An 18825-nucleotide genomic window follows, 5' to 3' on the forward strand; every position below is an offset into this window, starting at 1 on the left:
GCTCAGTGGTAAAGCTCCCCTGGGTTCAATCCCAGGTCAAAAAATAAATCAATCAGTTATGTCACTAAATTTCACTTCTTCCAATACAACTCCTTCTTGAGCCGGGCCACCAGAGCCGGGGGCACAGGAGTAGGTTGCAGCGAGGACCAGAAGGATGGTCGGGCGGGATTTCGCTAGAACCCTGGCCAGCCTCAGGGGAAGGAAGGGTATTAGGCAGAAGAGCAGCAGAAGCAAGGGGCTGGAGGACGGAGGAGCTTCAGGGCGGGCTACGCTTTGCATCTCAGCAGCTGCGCCCCTGGGCTGGAGTAGAGGCGGACGATGACCCGCAATCACCCTACGCGTTCGGCTGGGTCTGCACTGAAGCGTTCTCTGCGGTTAAGGCGCCTGGTCCTCAAGTCAGCGCCAGGCGCCCAAACGCAGCCCGCGTGTCCCGAGCTACGGCCTCCAGCAGAGGGCGCGCAGGCGAACGGGGTGCTGAGGCCCGCGAGCTGCCGCTCTAGCCAGAGCCTGGTCATAGAGCCGCACTGCTTCCGGTCCCATGGGGGCGGGGAAAGGAGCCGGAAGTCCGGTGGGCTCCGGGCGTCGAGATGGAGGCGAGCGAGTACGAGTCTGTTCTCTGTGTCAAGCCGGAGGTCCACGTCTACCGCATCCCACCGCGGGCCACCAACCGCGGATACAGGTGACTTTCCGTTAGCCCTGCCAAACCCCTTCCCCGCCGCCCCACCGCGGGAGCCGAGGGCGGCCCTCCCCGGTTTAGGGGCAGGGGTGATGTCGCTGCGGCTTCTCCCGGTTGGAGACCTGACCACGGAGGGGACCCGCGGTTGGGACGTCTCAGCGGGACGCGGGGGACGCCTGGCGACGGGGAGGGCGTCAGAGCCTAGCCTAGGGGGACCCCGGTGGGCTGCCGGTGTCCCGAACTTGGCCAGGAGTGGTGGTGGGTGTCCGACTTCCGCGCCGACCGGTGGCCTTGAAGGGATCCTGGACGGCCTGAAGTGGGGAGGGGACCTGTCACTGGCGGAAATCCCCGAGGGGAGGGAAGGGAACCCAGAACCGGCTGGAGGGACCCGTCCCGGAGCTTCCAGCGGATAGCTGAGCCCAGGGGCCCTTTGCCACCGGCTTCCCTGGCGCGCATTTCACCCTTGGCCGTAGCCGTAGTGGCAGGGAGGGACCCACCGCACCTGTCTTGTGTCATCCCCACCCTGTGCTTGTAAACGCGTAGATGGGTGTCTCTGGGAAGGAACCCGGTAACCGTCCCGGGGAGCAGAACCAGGGCTGGAGAGTCTCTGCATACCCTTTTGTACTGTATGATTTTATTTGTTATCTCGCGTTTGAAATACCTGTCAAAACTAGAGGAATAAAGATGATCCCTGAAACAGATAACCTAGCTCATGGCTATTTTGTGCCATTGAATGGGGTGTGGCATTTTTTGGGGGGGTAGTGCGGAGCTGAGGATTGAACCGAGGGGTGCTTTACCACGGAACTACATCCCCAGCCCTTTTTAAATTTTTTTTTTGAGACAGGGTCTCCGGCCAAGTTGCTGAGACTGGCCTCTATCTTGGAATCCTCCTGCCTCAGCCTCCAGAGTTGCTGGGATTACAGGCATGTGCCAGTGTTTCTGGCCATGGAGTGGCTTTTGAAGGCAATGTGTGTGCAAGTTTTTTGAAAATACAGGATTGACCTACAATGTAAAATGGTGGGGTGTCTAAATATCTGTCCTCTTGTTACTTTGCAGTTGTGTAACAAAAGCCATGGTGAATTTTCTAGCGAGCAGGTATTTTATTGAACACCTAATTGCAGACAGTGAAGTTACCAAACACTAGCCCTGGCTGGTTTGGCATTGAGGAAACTGCCAGCCCTGGCATTTTGACCTCTTCTTTGCTTGAATCTTAGGATTTAGGCTGTAGCTGAGTAAGGGGAACTGAAACTGAGTCTGCTGACTTTCGAATTGAGCATCTGCATTTCTGTGGTCTTCAAAACAGCCTTCATCCAAGTTCTTGAGAGCTGACCTATGCTTAGGAACTTCCCAAGAAAAGCCTCCTGGAAACACCCATGGCTCTTACTGTCTGGGAGTTTTCACTGAGCTGCTGCTTAGAACTAAAATGTGAAGTTATTGCTTTAAGAGTGCCAAATGGGGGGCTGGGGGTGTAGCTCAGTGGCAGCCTGCTTCCATGGCTTGTGCAAAGGCCTGGGTTCAATGGTTCAATCCCTGGTAACACACACACACACACACACACACACACACACACACACACACAGCAAATGAGATTATCTCTGTAGGTCCATGCTTTCCTGAGTTTAAGGAAAGTTGCTGCCTTTGAGAATTTCCTAAGCATCTACTTCCTTTTTTCACATGTAGCCTCAGGCTCTGGTCTTTTCTTTGTCTATGAATGATTGTACTTTTCCTTCAAGATGGTCTCAGTGGTCCCAACTGGTCACTCTGACCACCCTGGTGTGCAGCTTCTTCCAGTTCAAGGCCAGATCAAGAAGGGGACTCAGAGTTAGGGACATATCAGTAGGACAGGACTTACACAGGAACAATAGGCCCTCCAGCTGCTTCCTCTGTGGAGAGGAAACTAGGAGGAAATCTCTATTGGGAGAAGGTCTGTAGTCTAGAACAGAGTTGTCAAGCTACAACTCACTTTGTTGGTTTTTTAAAATATTTTTTTTGTAGTTGTACACAATAACTTTATTTATTTATTTATTTTTATGGGTGCTGAGAATTGAACCCAGAGCCTTGCATGTGCAAGGCACGCGCTCTACCGCTGAGCCATAACTCCAGCCCCAAACTCACTACGTTTTTGAATGGCCCACAAACTAAGTGTGGTTTTTACATTTTTTAAATGGTTGGGAAGAATTTTAAAGAAGAATATATCCCACTGTGCAAATTATATGAATTTCAGATTTCAGTGTCTATAGTTTTTTTGAAATATAGCCATGCTCTGTAGAATATTTGCTTAAAATACTCAAAGCACCAGCATGCTTTATTGTATTGTGCAACTGCTTTCTCTCTATAACACCAGAATTGTCTAGTCATGACAGACGCTGTGGTGCCTGCAAAGCCAAAAATACTGACAGAAAGTTTGCCACCTCTGGTCTAGAACAAGCAGCCTTTTCCATTCTTGTCCCCAGCATTGGAAAAAGAGAGCAACGGTCTCTGGCAGAGGCTCAGTGGTTTTTGTCCCCTTAGGGCCTCGGAGTGGCAGCTGGACCAGCCATCATGGAGTGGCCGGCTGCGGATCACTGCGAAGGGTCAGGTGGCCTACATCAAGCTAGAGGACAGGACCTCAGGTAAAGGCAAGGGAGGCTGTGTTGGGCTGAGGTGCCACACCTCCCCGTGATGGAGGGACGAGGCCACTGGGCCTAGCCAGGCTGCTCAGGGGCCATGGGAACCTATCCTGGGAGTTGGAGCCTCAAGTGTACCTTTCAGCTGCCTTTGTCCCCGATCTTAATTGTAGAAACCACTGCCCCCAAGTGTGTAAAGGAGTATTTCTTGTCAAGCCCCTGTTCTCTTGGGGGTCTGTTAATTTTGGAGGCCAAGGAGAGGAGACTTGCAAAGTGGTCCCAGTAGGAAGTAGGAAGCCCTGGGGCTTGCCTTGAGGACAAGCTGGGCAAAGGCGCACAGCTGCTGAGCTCTGGTCCTTCCTCAGGAATTCTGCTGATCAGCTAAACGGCAACTCCCCAGAGCCGATCCTGCCTGATAAGTGAAGGAGCTGGAAACTGTTGTCCTCAGCTCTCTCTGTAGCAAGAGGATAAGCCACGCTGAGCTGTGCTGGGGTCAGCTGGCAGATAGGGCTTCTGGGGAAATCTCCCTAGAAGTCATGGGCCACCAGTGCCTCTGGGTGAGCCCTGGAGGGCAGCACACTGGAGTCTCCCAGCCTGAGACCCATTGCCAGCTCAGGTGCCACGCAGTCAAACTGCTACTTTTTCTAACACATGGAAATTCCCCTTAGTGGAGCAGAAGAAAAGGCAAGGATCTGGAGGCAGAACGGCTGCCTGTTCTCCAACTACGCATTCTGTTTGAGATGTTGGGCCACGTGTTCCTTGGAGTGTTGGCCTCCAAATGAGGATCACATTGGTTCTTCTCTCACAAAATTGTTGGAAATAGGAAGTGAGCAGATAGTTTGCCAGTTGCCTTGTGAACTGCAAGGCACCTCATCATGGATTTGTTCCTTTGGAACACGGTGTTGTCAAGGTGAGTATTGGCTGCCATGGCTAGGCCAGAGGATTCTGGCCCAGTTGGTGTCACTAGGGTGTGGCAGTACTCTTGTTTTTGGGGAAACTTGGGGACTTTTAACCTAACTGCCTAATGTGACAGCCACTGTTTTGAGCCAAACCTTGCTTACTTACCCAGGAGGTTGTGAGTATAACGTTCTGGGCCAGGGTTTCTCACAGGGTTTCTCAGCCTCAGTGCTGTTGACGATTGGGGCTGATGAGTCCAGTGTGAGCTATTTAGCAGCATCCTGGACTTGACCTGCCAGTTTCCAATAGCACCTCCTGAATTGTAGCAACCAAGAGTGTTTCTAGACTGTGCCAGATGTCGCTGTGGGGAAGGGGAGCAAAATGATCCCTGCTTACGAATTATTCCTCTAAGCTAAAGGCATCCAGGTAGGTCTAGGTCCCAAGGTTCCAAACTTGGGTGGATAAATTGACAATAATTGCAGACTCTGGTGCCATCAGCATTTGTTTGTTTTGTACTGGGGGTTGAACCCAAGGGCGCTTTACCACTGAGGTACATCCCCAGTCCTTTTTATTATTTTGAGATAGGATCTTGCTGAGTTGCTTAGGGCCTCGCCAAACTGCTGAGGCTGGACTTGAACCTGCAATCCTTGTGCCTCAGCCCAGGTTGCTGGGATACAGGATTGCCCAGCCTATTTGTTTGTTTGTTTTGAGGCAGGTTCTTGCTGGGTTGCTGAGGCCCTCCCTCAGTTGCCCAGGCTAGCTCTAACTTGCGATCCTCCTGCCTCAGCCTCCTGAGTTGCTGGGGTTACAGGTGTGTGCCACCTCGCCCCGCTGAGCCATCAGTTTTGATTTAATCCAGCCCTTTACCCAGTAACCTCTAGACCACAGGACTCACTAGAAAATGTTAAGTGCTTAAAGCACCCATGAAGACAGCATGTGAGATCGTAGAACTGTTGCAGGTGCTCACAGATTTATATGCTCACCGCAACTGTGGAGCCCCATGCTTGATGGGGGGTGCATTTCACCAGGGAGCCTTTTAAAACGAATCACACTTGCCCTGCCTCTGAGCTTGAGTTAAATTACCCTCCTTTGGAGTCTCATGGGTGTAGACACTCCCTCCTTCCTTTCCACAGGGCTCCCTGGCCCCTCTTACAGTCCTGCTTCAGCTACTGGCTTTTGCAAAAGCGTGATCCATCTAGGCCTGGACTCACCTGTGTCGGGGCCCTCAGGCTTCGGCACGTTGTGTCAGGGGGTAAAGCAACGGGAATGGGTGGGTGGTGGATCGTGGCTGCACCCTGCATCCTCACATGGGATTGGAGGCCCAGCATCAGTAGAACTTTTTATTTTAAAAGAAGTCTGGATTGCTTTACGTGTAATATGATTTTGGAATGTTTGGTAGTTAAATAAAAAATATTAAAATGGTGCTGGATTTCACCTGTAAACCACTGACTGAGATCTTTCCTTAGTTACATTCCAACGTCTTCCCTTCAGCAAGAGTGGATTGGATTGGGATCCCAGAGTCAGGTCTGCCTGTCTGCCCGTCTTGCCAGAGATGCCTGGTGGGAGGCCCAGCCGTGAGCTGGACTCCAGGCTGCGGGGCTCGGGGCTCACCCCAGCTTGTGCTTTCAGGGGAGCTCTTTGCCCAGGCGCCAGTGGACCAGTTTCCTGGCACAGCTGTGGAGAGTGTGACGGATTCCAGCAGGTACTTCGTTATCCGCATTGAGGACGGAAATGGTACGCGTGGGTCTGGGTGCCCCCCTTGAGAAAGGTGTCCTCTGCCTCCGGAGGAGCGGGGCTGACTGTGCTGTTCCGCAGGGCGGCGGGCGTTCATTGGGATTGGCTTTGTGGACCGGGGTGATGCCTTTGACTTCAACGTGGCGTTGCAGGATCATTTCAAGTGAGTGTTTCTAGGAGGCTCGTGCTTCCCCTTCTTTCCCTGGACAGAATGACTTCCCAGGTTAGAGGACGCCAATGGCTGGGCGTGGCCTCCTGCTGGCGGAGCCTCAGAGAGTTCTTCAGGCAGCCGCCTTTTCCTGCCCCCCTGCCACTCCTGGTCTACTGTGACGTCTTCTTTCCCCAGCGCCGTCAGCTGACCCAGCCTTTGAAACGTCCTGTCTCTTTCTCCCCAGCCCCTGAACAGCTTGGGTCCTTGTTCGCCTCTCTTGGCCTCTCTGGGCCTGCTCTTCCTTGATGTCATAAGTGGCACTTGGGTTCCCAGGCCACTCAGCTGATGCCCTGGTGTTCTTTATGAAAGAGAGGACAGGAAGGTCCGTGTCCATCACTGACTGCCAACAGGTTGGCCTCTGTCACAGGTTGTGAGGAGGACAGGAGGAAAGGGGACCTTTGTGTTGCCCTCTTCTGGGCATCTGTCTTGATGGACAGCATCCCACAGATGGCCATTTGGGGTGTGTGCAGACCATGCCAAGGGCTGGGGAGGCAAGGACCGAGTCCCCTCACCTCCTGGAGCCCAGCGCACAGACCCTAGGGCACAGACCCTCTGCGTAGGGGACCGATGAATTCTCACAGCATCTTCACTAGAGCTGTCAGTTGTGCTGCTGAGGAAACCGACGTGCAGGTGGCTGCTAAAGCGTCAGGGCCCGAGCCCCCACCTCCCACCGTACCTCAACACAAGCCTCCCTGGGAGTGGGTCTCTTCCAGCTGACCGTTTCCTTCTCCTTCTCTCCCCAGATGGGTGAAACAGCAGTGTGAGTTTGCAAAGCAAGCCCAGAACCCAGACCAAGGCCCCAAGTTAGACCTGGGCTTCAAGGAGGGCCAGACCATCAAGCTCAACATCGCAGTGAGTCCTACCCTCGCTTAGCTGTGTTGACCATGGTCACGCCATACTTGAGGCCACCTGACCCAGAGTTCCTCTTCTCCCACTTCAGTTCCATTGGTGCAGGGCTCGCCCTGGGCCGAACAGAGCTCTGCTGTCGTGGTCTCAGAGTCGAGCTGAGCAAGCAGCGACGTGATCACACACAGGAGAGGCTCTGCCACCCTGGGATGCCTGCTGCTGTGCACTTCTAGAGGAAGGACACAAAGCCCATGATTGGGGGACCCAAGGAAGGCTTCCTAAAAGTAGTGACCCACAGGCAAGGGACAAGGGAACAAGTATTTCAGTCAGAGGGGAGAGCACCTGAAGTGCCTGTGAGTTGAGAAGGAATGTGGGTTACTTGGTGTCCTGGCTGTGAGAGTGGGTCAGGAGGGGTCAGTTCAGTTTGCCTCTTGGCTTATGCCCTGAGTAAGGAAGATTCTGGGCAGCTCTGGGCCACAAATTGTCAGGGCAGTGCAGGGAGCATGGACAGCTTCTGCAGGTCGAGTCGTCCTGGCCCTGGCGTCTGAGCAGCTGGGCATCTGGCTCAGCCCCATCAGCTACTGTTGAACGGGAGCAGGTTGGGGTGCCCGGGGTTGTCAAGACTTTGGCTTTACCTGGCTGACTGGTGAAGGGGGGATTTGGAGTCGTGATTCAGGGACACCAAGGACCAAATGGGTTCAGCTTCTGAGGGAAGTTTGTAACTCTAGAATAATGCTTTTCCTCTTTACTCACCGTCTCTTTCTCTTCTTTTCTGCTTCATGCTGGTGATGATTTGGGACCCTTGAAATTGGGCAGCTGGTCCTTAGGAGAAAATGCAGTTTCAATCCAGTGGACTGGATGAGCTGTGCCTCTTTCCCTTGCTTGGAGGAAACTAACATTTAATGACCATCAGCTGGGGGCCAGGTAGTGTTTTTAGGCATTTCTCATATAAATTAAACATTCTTCCCCTTTTGAAAAGACGAGGATGTCATGGTGCAGGAAGGTAGGAACTCTCGGGAGTCTTAGACTGCAGGTGACTGGCCTGGCTGGCCTCACCCTGGGGACTCGGAGGTCCTTCACTGCAGGCCAGGCTCCCCACTTGACTCAGCTGCCACCTTCCTTACAAGCAGCAGGCCGTGTTGTGCTCATCCGTGTCATTTGTGCTAGCTTCTGGCTCACATTTGCTGCTTGGTATTTTTGTTTCAAGTTTTATTGAAGTATAACAGGTGTGTGTACAGAAAAGTACCCAAATCATAAATGCGGAACTCTGCAAATTTTCAAAAACTGCTCAGAAACTTGCACCCAGTTTAAGAAGCAGAAGACTGAGCACTGGGCAAGTCCCCCCTGGTCCCGTCCAGTAACTACCCACCCCCCAACTTTGATACCTAGACTTTGTTCTTGACTTTCACGAGTGGAGTCGCAAGCTTTGTTCTGATTTGTTTATGTCTCCGCTCTCTTCCTGGGGTAACACTTGGAGGGTGTCCTTGCTCGTGCTTGATTCATTCTGGTGTTCCTTGTGGGAATGCATCTAGTTTGTTGTGCTGATGACTAGGACAGTGCTGCTGGGGGTATCCCAGCTCGTGTCTCTGGTGCGCCTGAGTGTGCATTGCTGTCAAGGCTTCTTCCAGGCGTGGAATTGCAGGACCAGGAGTTCCTGTGTGGAGCTTCATAGATTCTTTCTAACAATTCTCCAGAGCAGTTTCACCCGTTCCCACCCGGCCTGCAGTGCATGAATGTCAGAAGTGGTATCCTGTGCTGTCGGCTTCTGGTGGGTGTGAAATAGTACTGGGGGTTGGACCCAGGCGTCCACCTCTGAGCGACATCCTCAGTCCTTTTCATTTTAAGAAAGGCTCTTGCTGGGGCTGGGGATGTGGCTCAAGCGGTAGCGCGCTCGCCTGGCATGCGTGCGGCCCGGGTTCGATCCTCAGCACCACATACCAACAAAGATGTTGTGTCCGCCGAGAACTAAAAAATAAATATTAAAAATTCTCTCTCACTCTCTCTCCTCTCTCACTCTCTTTTTTTTTTTTTTTTTTAAAGAAAGGCTCTTGCTGGGCTGGGGATGTGGCTCAAGCAGTAACGCACTCGCCTGGCATGAGCGGGGCGCTGGGTTCGATCCTCAGCACCACATAAGATAAAATAAAGATGTTGTGTCCACCGAAAACTGAAAAATAAATATTAAAAAAAAAAAAAAGAAAGGCTCTTGCTAAGTTGCCCATGCTGTCCTTGAACTTCTAACCTTCTGCCTCTGCCTTGAACTTCTGACCTTCTGCCTAGCTGGGATTACAGTCACATGCCACCAAGACTGGCTTAATATAGTTTTGATGCTCACTTCCCTGATGATAATGAAATCAGGTTCTAGGCTTTAAAATTAACCGCATTGGTGATGGATTTCGAGTTGTGATGTGTTGGATACAGCTCCTAAAAATGAAGGTGCTGGGGAAGGACCATCCTTTGGTTATACAGATGTTGGGGTTTGAAGCTCCCCTGGGCCCTCCTCATAAGGTTTTCTGAATCACTTGAGCTCTGCAGAACTGATTTGCATTCCTTTTCTCCATTTAGAACATAAAGAAGAAGGAAGGAACCGGGAGTCCCCGAGCCAGGCCTGCCAGCACAGGAGGGCTGAGCCTGCTTCCCCCGCCCCCAGGGGGCAAAACCTCCACACTGATCCCACCCCCTGGGGAGCAGTTGTCTACAGGAGGGTCCTCTGTGCAGCCAGCAGTTGCTCCTGGTACAGGTCAGTGCTGGGGTGGACAGTGAACCTACGACTTCCTTTTCCCCAGCAGCTGGGGCTTGTGGCTGCCATCCTTCACACTAAGTAATGTGTCCCTTTGTACCTGTCGATGTCAGGCTAGAAGAAGGGCACCACAGAGTGGACCCTGCCCATACTGAGGGGTTCTCAGTTCCTTAACACCTTCTGCTTTCTCCTTTAGGGCGTCTGCCCTCCCCTGATAAGCAGGGACAATGACTTATTCGCTATTGTGAAATCATCAGCATGCAGATTCCTAGTCCTCTGTGGGTGTTGAGTGGGTGGGTGATGGAGACAGGTCAGCTCACATTTAGTGGGAGGGGTGGGTCAGGCATTAAATGGATGTGGCCCTGGTTCACCAGCCTCCAACATGGTCTGGGAGGCTTCATGGAGGAGGTGGCATGGAACTGGACCATGAAGGAAGGGGCAGAGGTATTGGTGTTCCAGGCAGAGGAAGAGTGTGACTCAGGCTCAGGTATTTAGATGCCCTGTATACTCAGGGAGGTGGGTGCCAAGGTGAGCAGTGGAGTTCAAATTGGAGACTGAGTTTGGAGTGAGCTCTTTAGTATGCTGTGGGGTCCCAGGAAGCGAGAGGCAGCTACCTCAGCAGACTGTGCTGTGAGCCTGGGAGAGGCCCCTGGGTTCCTCAAGTTCTTAGTGCTGGGACGCCAGCCCTCCCAGCCCACTGTCCTTCCCAGCATGATGCTCCTGGCCTTGACCTAGGTCACCAGCCCCCTTTCTACCCCACGCCACCCATTTCTTCAGGCAGCATCTAGGCAGGAAGCCTTCCTCATTCCTGAGAGAGTCCCTGCCACTGGCAGCTTTATCTGCAGGTCTGACTTCTACCCTCTGCCTTGTGGTGCTACCCCAGCCAGGGGGCTGAGAGGAACTGCAGTCAGGGAGCCCTGCGCTGGCACCAGGAATTCATCTTTAAGCATTATTTCTCCAAGTGGGGCCATAGGACCATTGCCAAGGATGGGAGCAAGAATCTACAATCTCATTTGCATTGTGGTTTTTGTGTGTGTGTGTGTGTGCTGGGAATTGAAACCAGGGATGCTTAACCGCTGAGCCACCTCTCCTGCCCATTTTTTTTTTTAAGTTGTAGATGGACACAATACCTTTATTTTGTTTATTTAATTTGTTTATATGGTGCTGGGGACCGAACCCAGAGCCTCATGCATGCCAGGCAAGCACTCTACCACTGAGCAACAATCCCAGCCCCTCCCTTGCCCTCTTTTAAATTTTATTTATTTATTTCTTTATTTTTAATATTTATTTAGTTGTAGATGAACACACAGTATCTTTATTTATTTTCATGTGGTGCTGAGGATTGAACCCAGTGCCTCACACATGCAAGGCAATAACTTTACCACTGAGCTACAGCCTCAGCCCTCCCCTGCCCTTTTTATTTTTTATTTTGAGATAGGGTCTTGCTAAGTTGCCAAGGCTGGCTTTGAAACTTGTCGATCCTTCTGTTCTCAGCCTCCTGATCTGCTGGGATCAGAAGCTTGTGCTTCCACACTTGACTCTTTTACATTTTTACTTGAGTGGCTGGAGCCACTACCTTAGCCTTTCCTTGGTGCTGATGCGTTTTTAGCACCTGACACCTGTCCTATGGAGTGTTAAGCCCTGGGGATGCTGCAAGGGCAGACACTTGAGTTATGACAGATGGAGTTATGTCCTGGCAAAATCATCAGAAGTCAAAATCTTAAGTTGAAGAGGTATTTAATATATTTAATAAACCATTATAAAGTTGATAAACCCATTATTAAGTTGAAAAATCCTGAATCAGACCATCCTCAAGTTGGGTGCTGTCTGTACAGCGTCGAGCTCCTGCTCTGGGGAGCTTCTATCCTAGTGTGTGAGACAGTTAGCTTGTCTACAGGCAGGATGGCTCAGTGGCAAGTCACAAATAGTTGACATCTGTGGAGCACTCACTGTATGCTCCAGAACCAGACCACTGAGGTCCAGCTCTGGCCCTCCGTTGTGCAGTCATCAGCGACTGCTGGCTTGTCTGGGCCTGTTTTCTCACCTCTAGGATGGGGTAGCAGTGATGCCTACAGTTACAGGTTTTCTGGAAGGAACAAGTGAGCTGATCCACTCAGAGCACTTAGAGCGATATCTAGGATGCTGGGTGCACAAGCCTGATGTTAGTTCCCGTTTTATGAATGTCATCACCCACACCACTGCGTCCTGCGCCTATTCTGAGCATTCCAGAACATTAACTCTCTTCTTTCTCACAGTGTCCTGGGAAGCAATCATCGTTACCATCCCCATTTTAGAGACAGGACAACTAAAACATTAGTGACCTGCACAAAGTCACATGGTTAGTCTTGACCTGTGGTCTGCTACGGGCGTGCTTAAGCTCGTGTCAGTAGTGTGTGATGAACACTTGGCAAACTAAAGCTGCACCATTGAGAGCCCTGTTTTATCCAGTCTCCCCGCTCAGAGCAGATGAGAAATAGCAAATTAGTGGGAGGCAGAAGTGGCAGACACAGACTCTCCTGAAGAGAGAGTTGGCAGCATGGGGGAATGGGAGGTAGCTGAATCACCTTTTCTGGAAGGGTTTCCTTGCCCCCTGAATAGCTGGGGGCTCAGGACTTGACCTATGTCTAACATGTAACCTCCTCAGTTGGTTGATGCAGAAGTGCAGGAGGCTTCCTGTGAAGGTGAGCTTGTGATTTGGGTGGGGAATTCTCCATGCAGGTAGCCAAGACAGGACATAGCACATTCAAATGGGTTCCAGCGTACATGGTGGGAAACAGCCTCAGGTAGTAATGACAGACAGCTGTGCTCTGGCACCTCTCCTCGCCTTGTTTGTGGCTTTCTGCCTTTCCCCAGAGGCCCTCAAGGCCTTGGGAGAAGATGGTAGAGATGTGGCGACTCACCAGCATTCTGATGCCCCAAGCATCTCTGTGTGTATTTTTCAGCCACCTAGAATCATGACATTGATCACCAGTCACCAAGGTCTCTGACTCCGTGTCTCTTTGTCTTCTCTCCCTACCTGTTGGACTTGGGGACATTAAATAGGAGGTGCCACTGAATCCTGGCCACAGCCCAAGCCTGCTACTGCTGACATCTGGGGAGACTTTACCAAATCCACAGGGTAAGGAGTGCCACATTCTCTGAAGTGGCTGGGACCAGGGCTGTTTCTCTAGAAACTTAGGATTGCTCTACGTGTCTCCTGGTGCTGGGAGCATCTGCTCTGGTTTGGACACTTTCAGGCCAGCCAGAGGACAGAGTGCCCCAGAGTGCCTGCTTTGGGTGGCATATTGTTCTCTTGTGCCTCTCTGAAAGCTTTTCACCGCTGCCCACTGCCTGTGGCCATCTTTAGCAAATCTGTTTGGGCGTCCGAACCATCTCACCAAGTGCTTTGGCTTGTCCCAGTACCTCTCTTCTTTTCCCACTGTCCCCTGCTAACCTGGAATGCTGGGCTAAGAATCAGGAGCTAGGTTTTGGGCTTCAGAGGACTCTGACTCTCTAAGATTCCAAGCCTTCACTTGGGATCAGGTGGAAAGACACGAATTCCTGTTGCACCAGGTTTTAGGATCGGGGTCTGTGTACATGTTCTCTAAAGGCCAGGAAGTGAATGGTCTAGACTGTGTGGGCTACATGGTCTCTGTCCAGGTACTTGTCCTGCTGTTGCTACAGTAAAGCAGCCACGGAGGGTGTGGACACAAGTGGGCATGGCCAGGAGGACTTTACTTCTAAAAACACCACAGACATGATATAGCTAATTTAAGAGGGTTTTTTTTTTTTTTTTTTTTTTTTTTTGTAATAAAGTTTACATTAACTAAAAGTACACACAGACTTGGTCCCTGGCCACTGCTCTAAACCATTTAGGGATGGGCTATTTAGAGCTCTTTCTGCCAAAGAAAAGCCAACTTGAATCTGCTTTCAAACAGCTGAACTCCTACCCCATCTTCCCCTCACAGGTCGGCTTCCAGCCAGACTCAGTCCGGCACAGGCTGGGTCCAATTTTGACCTGAGCACGGAGCCCTGTTTCCTCCCTGGACTTCTGGGAAGGCGCTGCCTCATCTGGGAAGGAGGCGAGCACTCCTTGCTGGCCCCTGGAGCACCACTCTCCCCTCCTTGCCTGACTTTCTTGACAGACTGAGCACAGGGGGCAGTAAGTCAACACCCTGTCGCAGTGTCTCCTGGGATTCGGTATGCAGCCGGAACACAGGAGAAGAAACGATCCAGAACCCCTGTCCCCCTGTCTCTTGATGTGCAGGAGACTCTGAAACTGGCCTGCCTTCATCTCAGTGACCCGCATTAAACACAAGCCCCCAAAGCAGCAGAATGGATTGAGTTTGCGCCTGGATTCGGATCAGCCCTCCTCAGGGTTGATGGGTGTCCTGGGATCTCTGTTGGGCAGGGGCTTTCTGCCTCCTGTTGTTGGTAGCCACTTAAGTCAGAGTACCTTCAAGAAGAGGGACTCCAACCTGATTTCTGCCAGATCTTTAGGCCATAGCTTAAACTGGCCATTGGGAGATGTTGGAAGGATTAAGTGGCTTGTAAGAGATTTTAGTATTGTGCTTTGCTTTTGCTCCAACCTGCACTAACTCATCTTTGCAGAAGGGAGTATTCTGCTGGGTAGCTGCAAGCGAGGGCCTCTAAAGTCACTCCTCACTGCCAGCCGGCTGCCTGAGTGCCAGGTGGCAGTGTTCATCTCTGCCCACTTGCCTAGTTTCTGTCTTCCAGCCAGGCAGGCAGCACAGGCCAATGAAGGTGCTGGAAGCCAGGTGGGGCAGGGTCTGGCGGGAAGGTCTTGCAGAGCTGGGTTGGCTCACTGCCCACTGCAGCCCCCTGGGCTCAGCTTCGCAGCGCAGTACCTGGTGGACTTGGATTTTCTGTCTGGTGATTTCTGAAGTGCCTTATCTGCAGACAGCTTCTCATTTTCTTTTCTCCTTCAAGGACTGTGAATGACAGAAGGAAGAAGAAGTTCAGCGAATTCAGAGTCCAGCGTGGCCTGGATTACTGATCTATCTGAGTGCACCTTTGATGATTCTTTGAGTTAACCTTACCTCGCAGTTGATTTTTTTTAAGGGTTAAGAACATCAAACTGAAAAAGTACTGGCGTTTTTGTGGGACCAGATTTTTAAGATTAAAAAATAAATATCTTTACTTCCGTCAGAGATGAGTGTGTTTTTAGCAGCATGGCTGCTCTGCTCTCCAGGATGCCACAGATGGACTGAGAGCCACCTCCCTCACCACTGTGTCCAGATACAGAGTGCAGGGCTAGGGCTTCAGATTGGCCACTGTGGTAACCAGTGATGTCTCTCCTGTCTAGAAGAGTCTTTCCCATCCTCGGGACATTGTGAGAGCAGCTGCCTGAATTCACTTTCTGGAAGGAAGACTGGTTCTGTCATGGAACCTTGGTAGAAAGGGCTGTGCTGGAGGGAGTGGCTCACTGACATCCGCCTCTGGAAGCCTCTCCCAGGGAAGAAGGCTGCACGCACGGAGGTTAAAGTCAAAAGGCCATGCTTCCTGTACCTGAAGATTCTCTAAGAAAGATGGGGTTGGATCTGAGTGTGGTGTTGCACACCTGTACTCCCAGCAACAAGGGAGGCAGGAGAATTGCAAGTTTGAGGCCAGCCTCAGCAACTTAGCAAGGCCCTAAGCAACTTAGACCCTGTCTCAAAAAAAGTCTGGAGGGCTGGGGTTGTGACTCAGCAGTAGGGAGCTTGCCTAGCACATGGGAGGCCCTGGGTTAGATCCTCAGCACCTCATATAAACAAAAATAAAAATAATTGTCTTCCTACAACTAAACAAAAAAGTCTGGGGATACATACAGCTCAGCAGTCAAGTGCCCTGGGTTCAATCCCCATTTCCGATAAAAAGATGGATGGGTTTTTATTGTAGGCATGAAACTAGCCTCAATAACTAGTGAAAAAAGAGGAGAAAAAATGGAAATTGAAAACCCTGGGCTGGGGATGTGGCTCAAGCGGTAGCGCGCTCGCCTGGCATGCGTGCGGCCCGGGTTCGATCCTCAGCACCACATACCAACAAAGATGTTGTGTCTGCCGAGAACTAAAAAATAAATATAGAAAATTCTCTCTCTCTCTCTCTCCTCTCTCACTCAAAAAAAAAAAAAAAAAGAAAACCCTCTTGAATACTAATAATAATTACATCAAAGAGCCCTCAGGAGTAGTTTCTGGTGTCTGTTTCATGTCCCCTCACTACCCATCTGGATGAGGAACTTCTGAGTGCTTGGGGGCTGGAAATGAGAGAGCTCATTCTTAGAGGAGACAGACCCTTAATTACAAGTTGGAGGTCAGTGCTTAGATTCTGAATCAGACCTGGGCTTTGAATCTAGGCTGTCTGCTGGTCAGCCGTGTGTCCATAGGTTCTTCCTCAGCCCAGGCCTCACATAAAACCAGAGCAGGTGCCTGCTGTATAGTTTGTCCTTAATTCTGTCTCTAGTCAGGTAACACGTAGAAGCTGCTCATGTGGTGATGAAAATAATAAGGAAGTATCCATCAAGTGTCTAAGAAGTACCTCCAGGGTCCTGGTGGGCAAAGGCTGGTTTGCTGTGCTCTGTCACCAGCTAGAATTCCAGCTGGAGAAAAACAAAACCATTACAGGACCAGGGTCTCCAGGAAAAGACTCCAGTATCAACTCGGGCATCTCTTCAATTATACTGTGACTGGAGCTCACAAGTTGGTACAGTGGAGATGGCTCAAGTGGATGGTAGGAGGTGGGCATTGGGTTTGGGGGGGGTGAGACCTCAGCTCCTGCGCGGGGGAGGATTTGGATACGCTAGAAAGTGTGGCACACTAAGATGGCCCCTATGATTCCCTCCTGGTCTTTACAGCCTGTGTAAGACCCTTTGAGTGTGGGTAGACCTGTGACCCACAGAATCCAGTAAAGACAAGAAGGTATTACTTCCACGGTTTTGTAACATGGGACTGCAGCATCTCTTGCTGGCTTTGAAGAAGCAAGCTGCCCTGTTGAGCTATCCCAAGAAGAAAGGTGGCAAGGAGCTGAGGGTAGCCTCTGGCTGTCAGCCAAAACGAAGCTGACGCTCTTAGTCCAAGGATGTGTGACACTGAATGCCACTAAAAGCCATGTGGGCCTAGAAGCAGATTCTTCCAGTTAAGCCTTCAGATGGGAATCTAGCCCTGGCCAGTGCTTTGGGTGTGGACTTGCAGAGGACCTGGCTAAGCTGTGCCAGACTCCTGACTCAGGGAAAGAGTAAATGTTTTCGACTCGGGGTGCAGCTCAGCAGTAGAACAGTTGACTATTTTCCTAGCATTCCAGAGGCCCTGGGTTTGATCTCCAGCACCGCCCCCCTAAAAAGTTTTTTAAGATTCTACATTTGTGAGTTGGAGATATAGCTCAGTTGGTAGAGTACTTGCCTTGCATGCACAAGGCTGTGGGTTCAATCCCCAGCACCACACGGGGAAAAAAACAAGATTCTACATTTGTGGTAATAGTGTTATGCAGCAATAGGTGACTGACACAATAGGTGAACTAAAGTTGTTTAAGGTGGGAGTCTGTAGAAAAGAGAATCTGGACAGATTTAATGGCCAATGACCAGAAGATCACTTCCTGTGCTCCAAATGGACCCTTTACAACGATGATAGAAGCTGTTGCCTGTGTGACGCGTTCTGTGACCACGCACTTAATGCGTGGAACTCATCATCACCACTGCATGAGCTGGGTGCCGTCTGGGTGCATTCAGGATGGCTTGTAAGTAACCGAAGTTTCTCACCTTTCTGGAAGCTGAGAAGTCCATGCTGCAGCACTGGCAGATCTGGTGTCTAGTGAGGCTGTCATCCTGCTGTAGCACACATGGTGGAAGGGGCAGAAGATCTCCTCCTGGGTGGGGGGGGGGTTATAAGGACCCCAAAGATCCCGCCTCCTTACACCATGACACTTGCCATTGCGTTTCAGGGGGACACAGACATCTTCTATCCCCTACTCATCCCTGTTCTTAGGAATGCAGTAAGATTATGCAATCTGCCCACATGACAAGGTGATAAATGGTAGAGCTGGGTTTTAACGCAGGTGATCTGCCTCTAGCATTTGTGTTTTGAACCAGGCCTGTGTGCTCTCCAGCAGTGCCACCTGCAGGGCCTGGCACGTTCCCATTCCCTCCACTTGGCACAGAAGTGTACACCTGTAATCCCAGCTGCTTGGGAGGCTGAGGCAAAAGGATTGCAAGTTCAAGGCCAGCCTGGGCAACTTTTTTTTTTTTTTTTTTTTTTTTTTTTTAAAGAGAGAGTGAGAGAGAGAGAATTTTTTTTTTTTAGAGAGAATTTTTTTAATATTTATTTTTTAGTTCTCGGCGGACACAACATCTTTGTTGGTATGTGGTGCTGAGGATCGAACCCGGGCCGCACGCATGCCAGGTGAGCGCGCTACCGCTTGAGCCACATCCCCAGCCCCGAGCCTGGGCAACTTAATGAGACCCTATCTCAATAATTTTGAAAGGTTGGGGGTGGGGGCACGTAGCTTTGTACTCAGGGTAGGGGGAAAACTATGCTCTATTCAATGATAAGTATTGAATGACAGGCCAAGGGATGGGGTTCTATTCCACTGGTAGGATTGGAATCTGCTGAGACGCATCTGGGCACACAGTGGGTGCTCAGTAGCTATTGGTTTCCCTGAGCAGGAAGTAAGAAAAATAACATACTGTAGGCGGAGGAACCAGTTTAAGAAAAAGACCAACTTTGCCTCAGTTTTAATGTAGACAGATCTTGAAATTTTTGTGTTTCTTTTTTTTTTTTTTTTTTTGGACTGGGGATAAACAAGCTTAGTGGTCCTGTGCTTGTTTAGCATGCATGAGGTCCTGAGTTTGATCCTCAACAAACAAAAAAACTAAAAGACTTTAAAATTTAATATTTTTCTTTGGTACCAGGAATTGAATGCAGGAGCATTTAACCCAATCACATTCCCAGCCGCCCCCCCTTTTTTTTTTTGACACAGGGTCTAGCTAAGTTGATGAAGCTGGCTTTGAACTTGCAATCCTCCTGCCTCAGCCTCCCCAGCCCCTGGAATGCGCCACCATGCCTGACTTAAAATTTAATATTTTTCATGATTTTTTTTTTAATGATTGGATTATGAGACTGTTTTTAATACCTTTATTTTATTTATTTAT

At 50.7% G+C, this 18825-nt stretch overlaps 1 protein-coding gene across 1 annotated transcript; it reads left to right on the forward strand.

The window, feature by feature from the left end:
* The first annotated feature begins 571 nt into the window (after nt 1-571).
* On the forward strand, nt 572-13819 carry Necap2 (NECAP endocytosis associated 2). The gene is made up of 8 exons (XM_026400837.2): nt 572-679; nt 3188-3288; nt 5809-5913; nt 5995-6076; nt 6868-6976; nt 9533-9707; nt 12750-12825; nt 13655-13819. The coding sequence occupies exons 1-8, from the start codon at nt 588-590 to the stop codon at nt 13701-13703; spliced, it is 789 nt and encodes a 262-aa protein (XP_026256622.1). The 5' UTR covers nt 572-587; the 3' UTR covers nt 13704-13819.
* Nucleotides 13820-18825: the final 5006 nt, after the last annotated feature.

The sequence above is a fragment of the Urocitellus parryii genome, chromosome 11 (assembly GCF_045843805.1).
Source record: "Urocitellus parryii isolate mUroPar1 chromosome 11, mUroPar1.hap1, whole genome shotgun sequence".
Classification (NCBI taxonomy): Eukaryota; Metazoa; Chordata; class Mammalia; order Rodentia; family Sciuridae; genus Urocitellus; species Urocitellus parryii.

Coding starts and splice junctions, on each gene's coding strand:
- Necap2 (XM_026400837.2), top strand. CDS start 588: ATGGAGGCGAGCGAGTACGAGTCTGTTCTCTGTGTCAAGCCGGAGGTC. Junction 3,289..5,808: donor GCTAGAGGACAGGACCTCAG/GTAAAGGCAAGG, acceptor TTGTGCTTTCAG/GGGAGCTCTTTGCCCAGGCG. Junction 5,914..5,994: donor CCGCATTGAGGACGGAAATG/GTACGCGTGGGT, acceptor GCTGTTCCGCAG/GGCGGCGGGCGTTCATTGGG.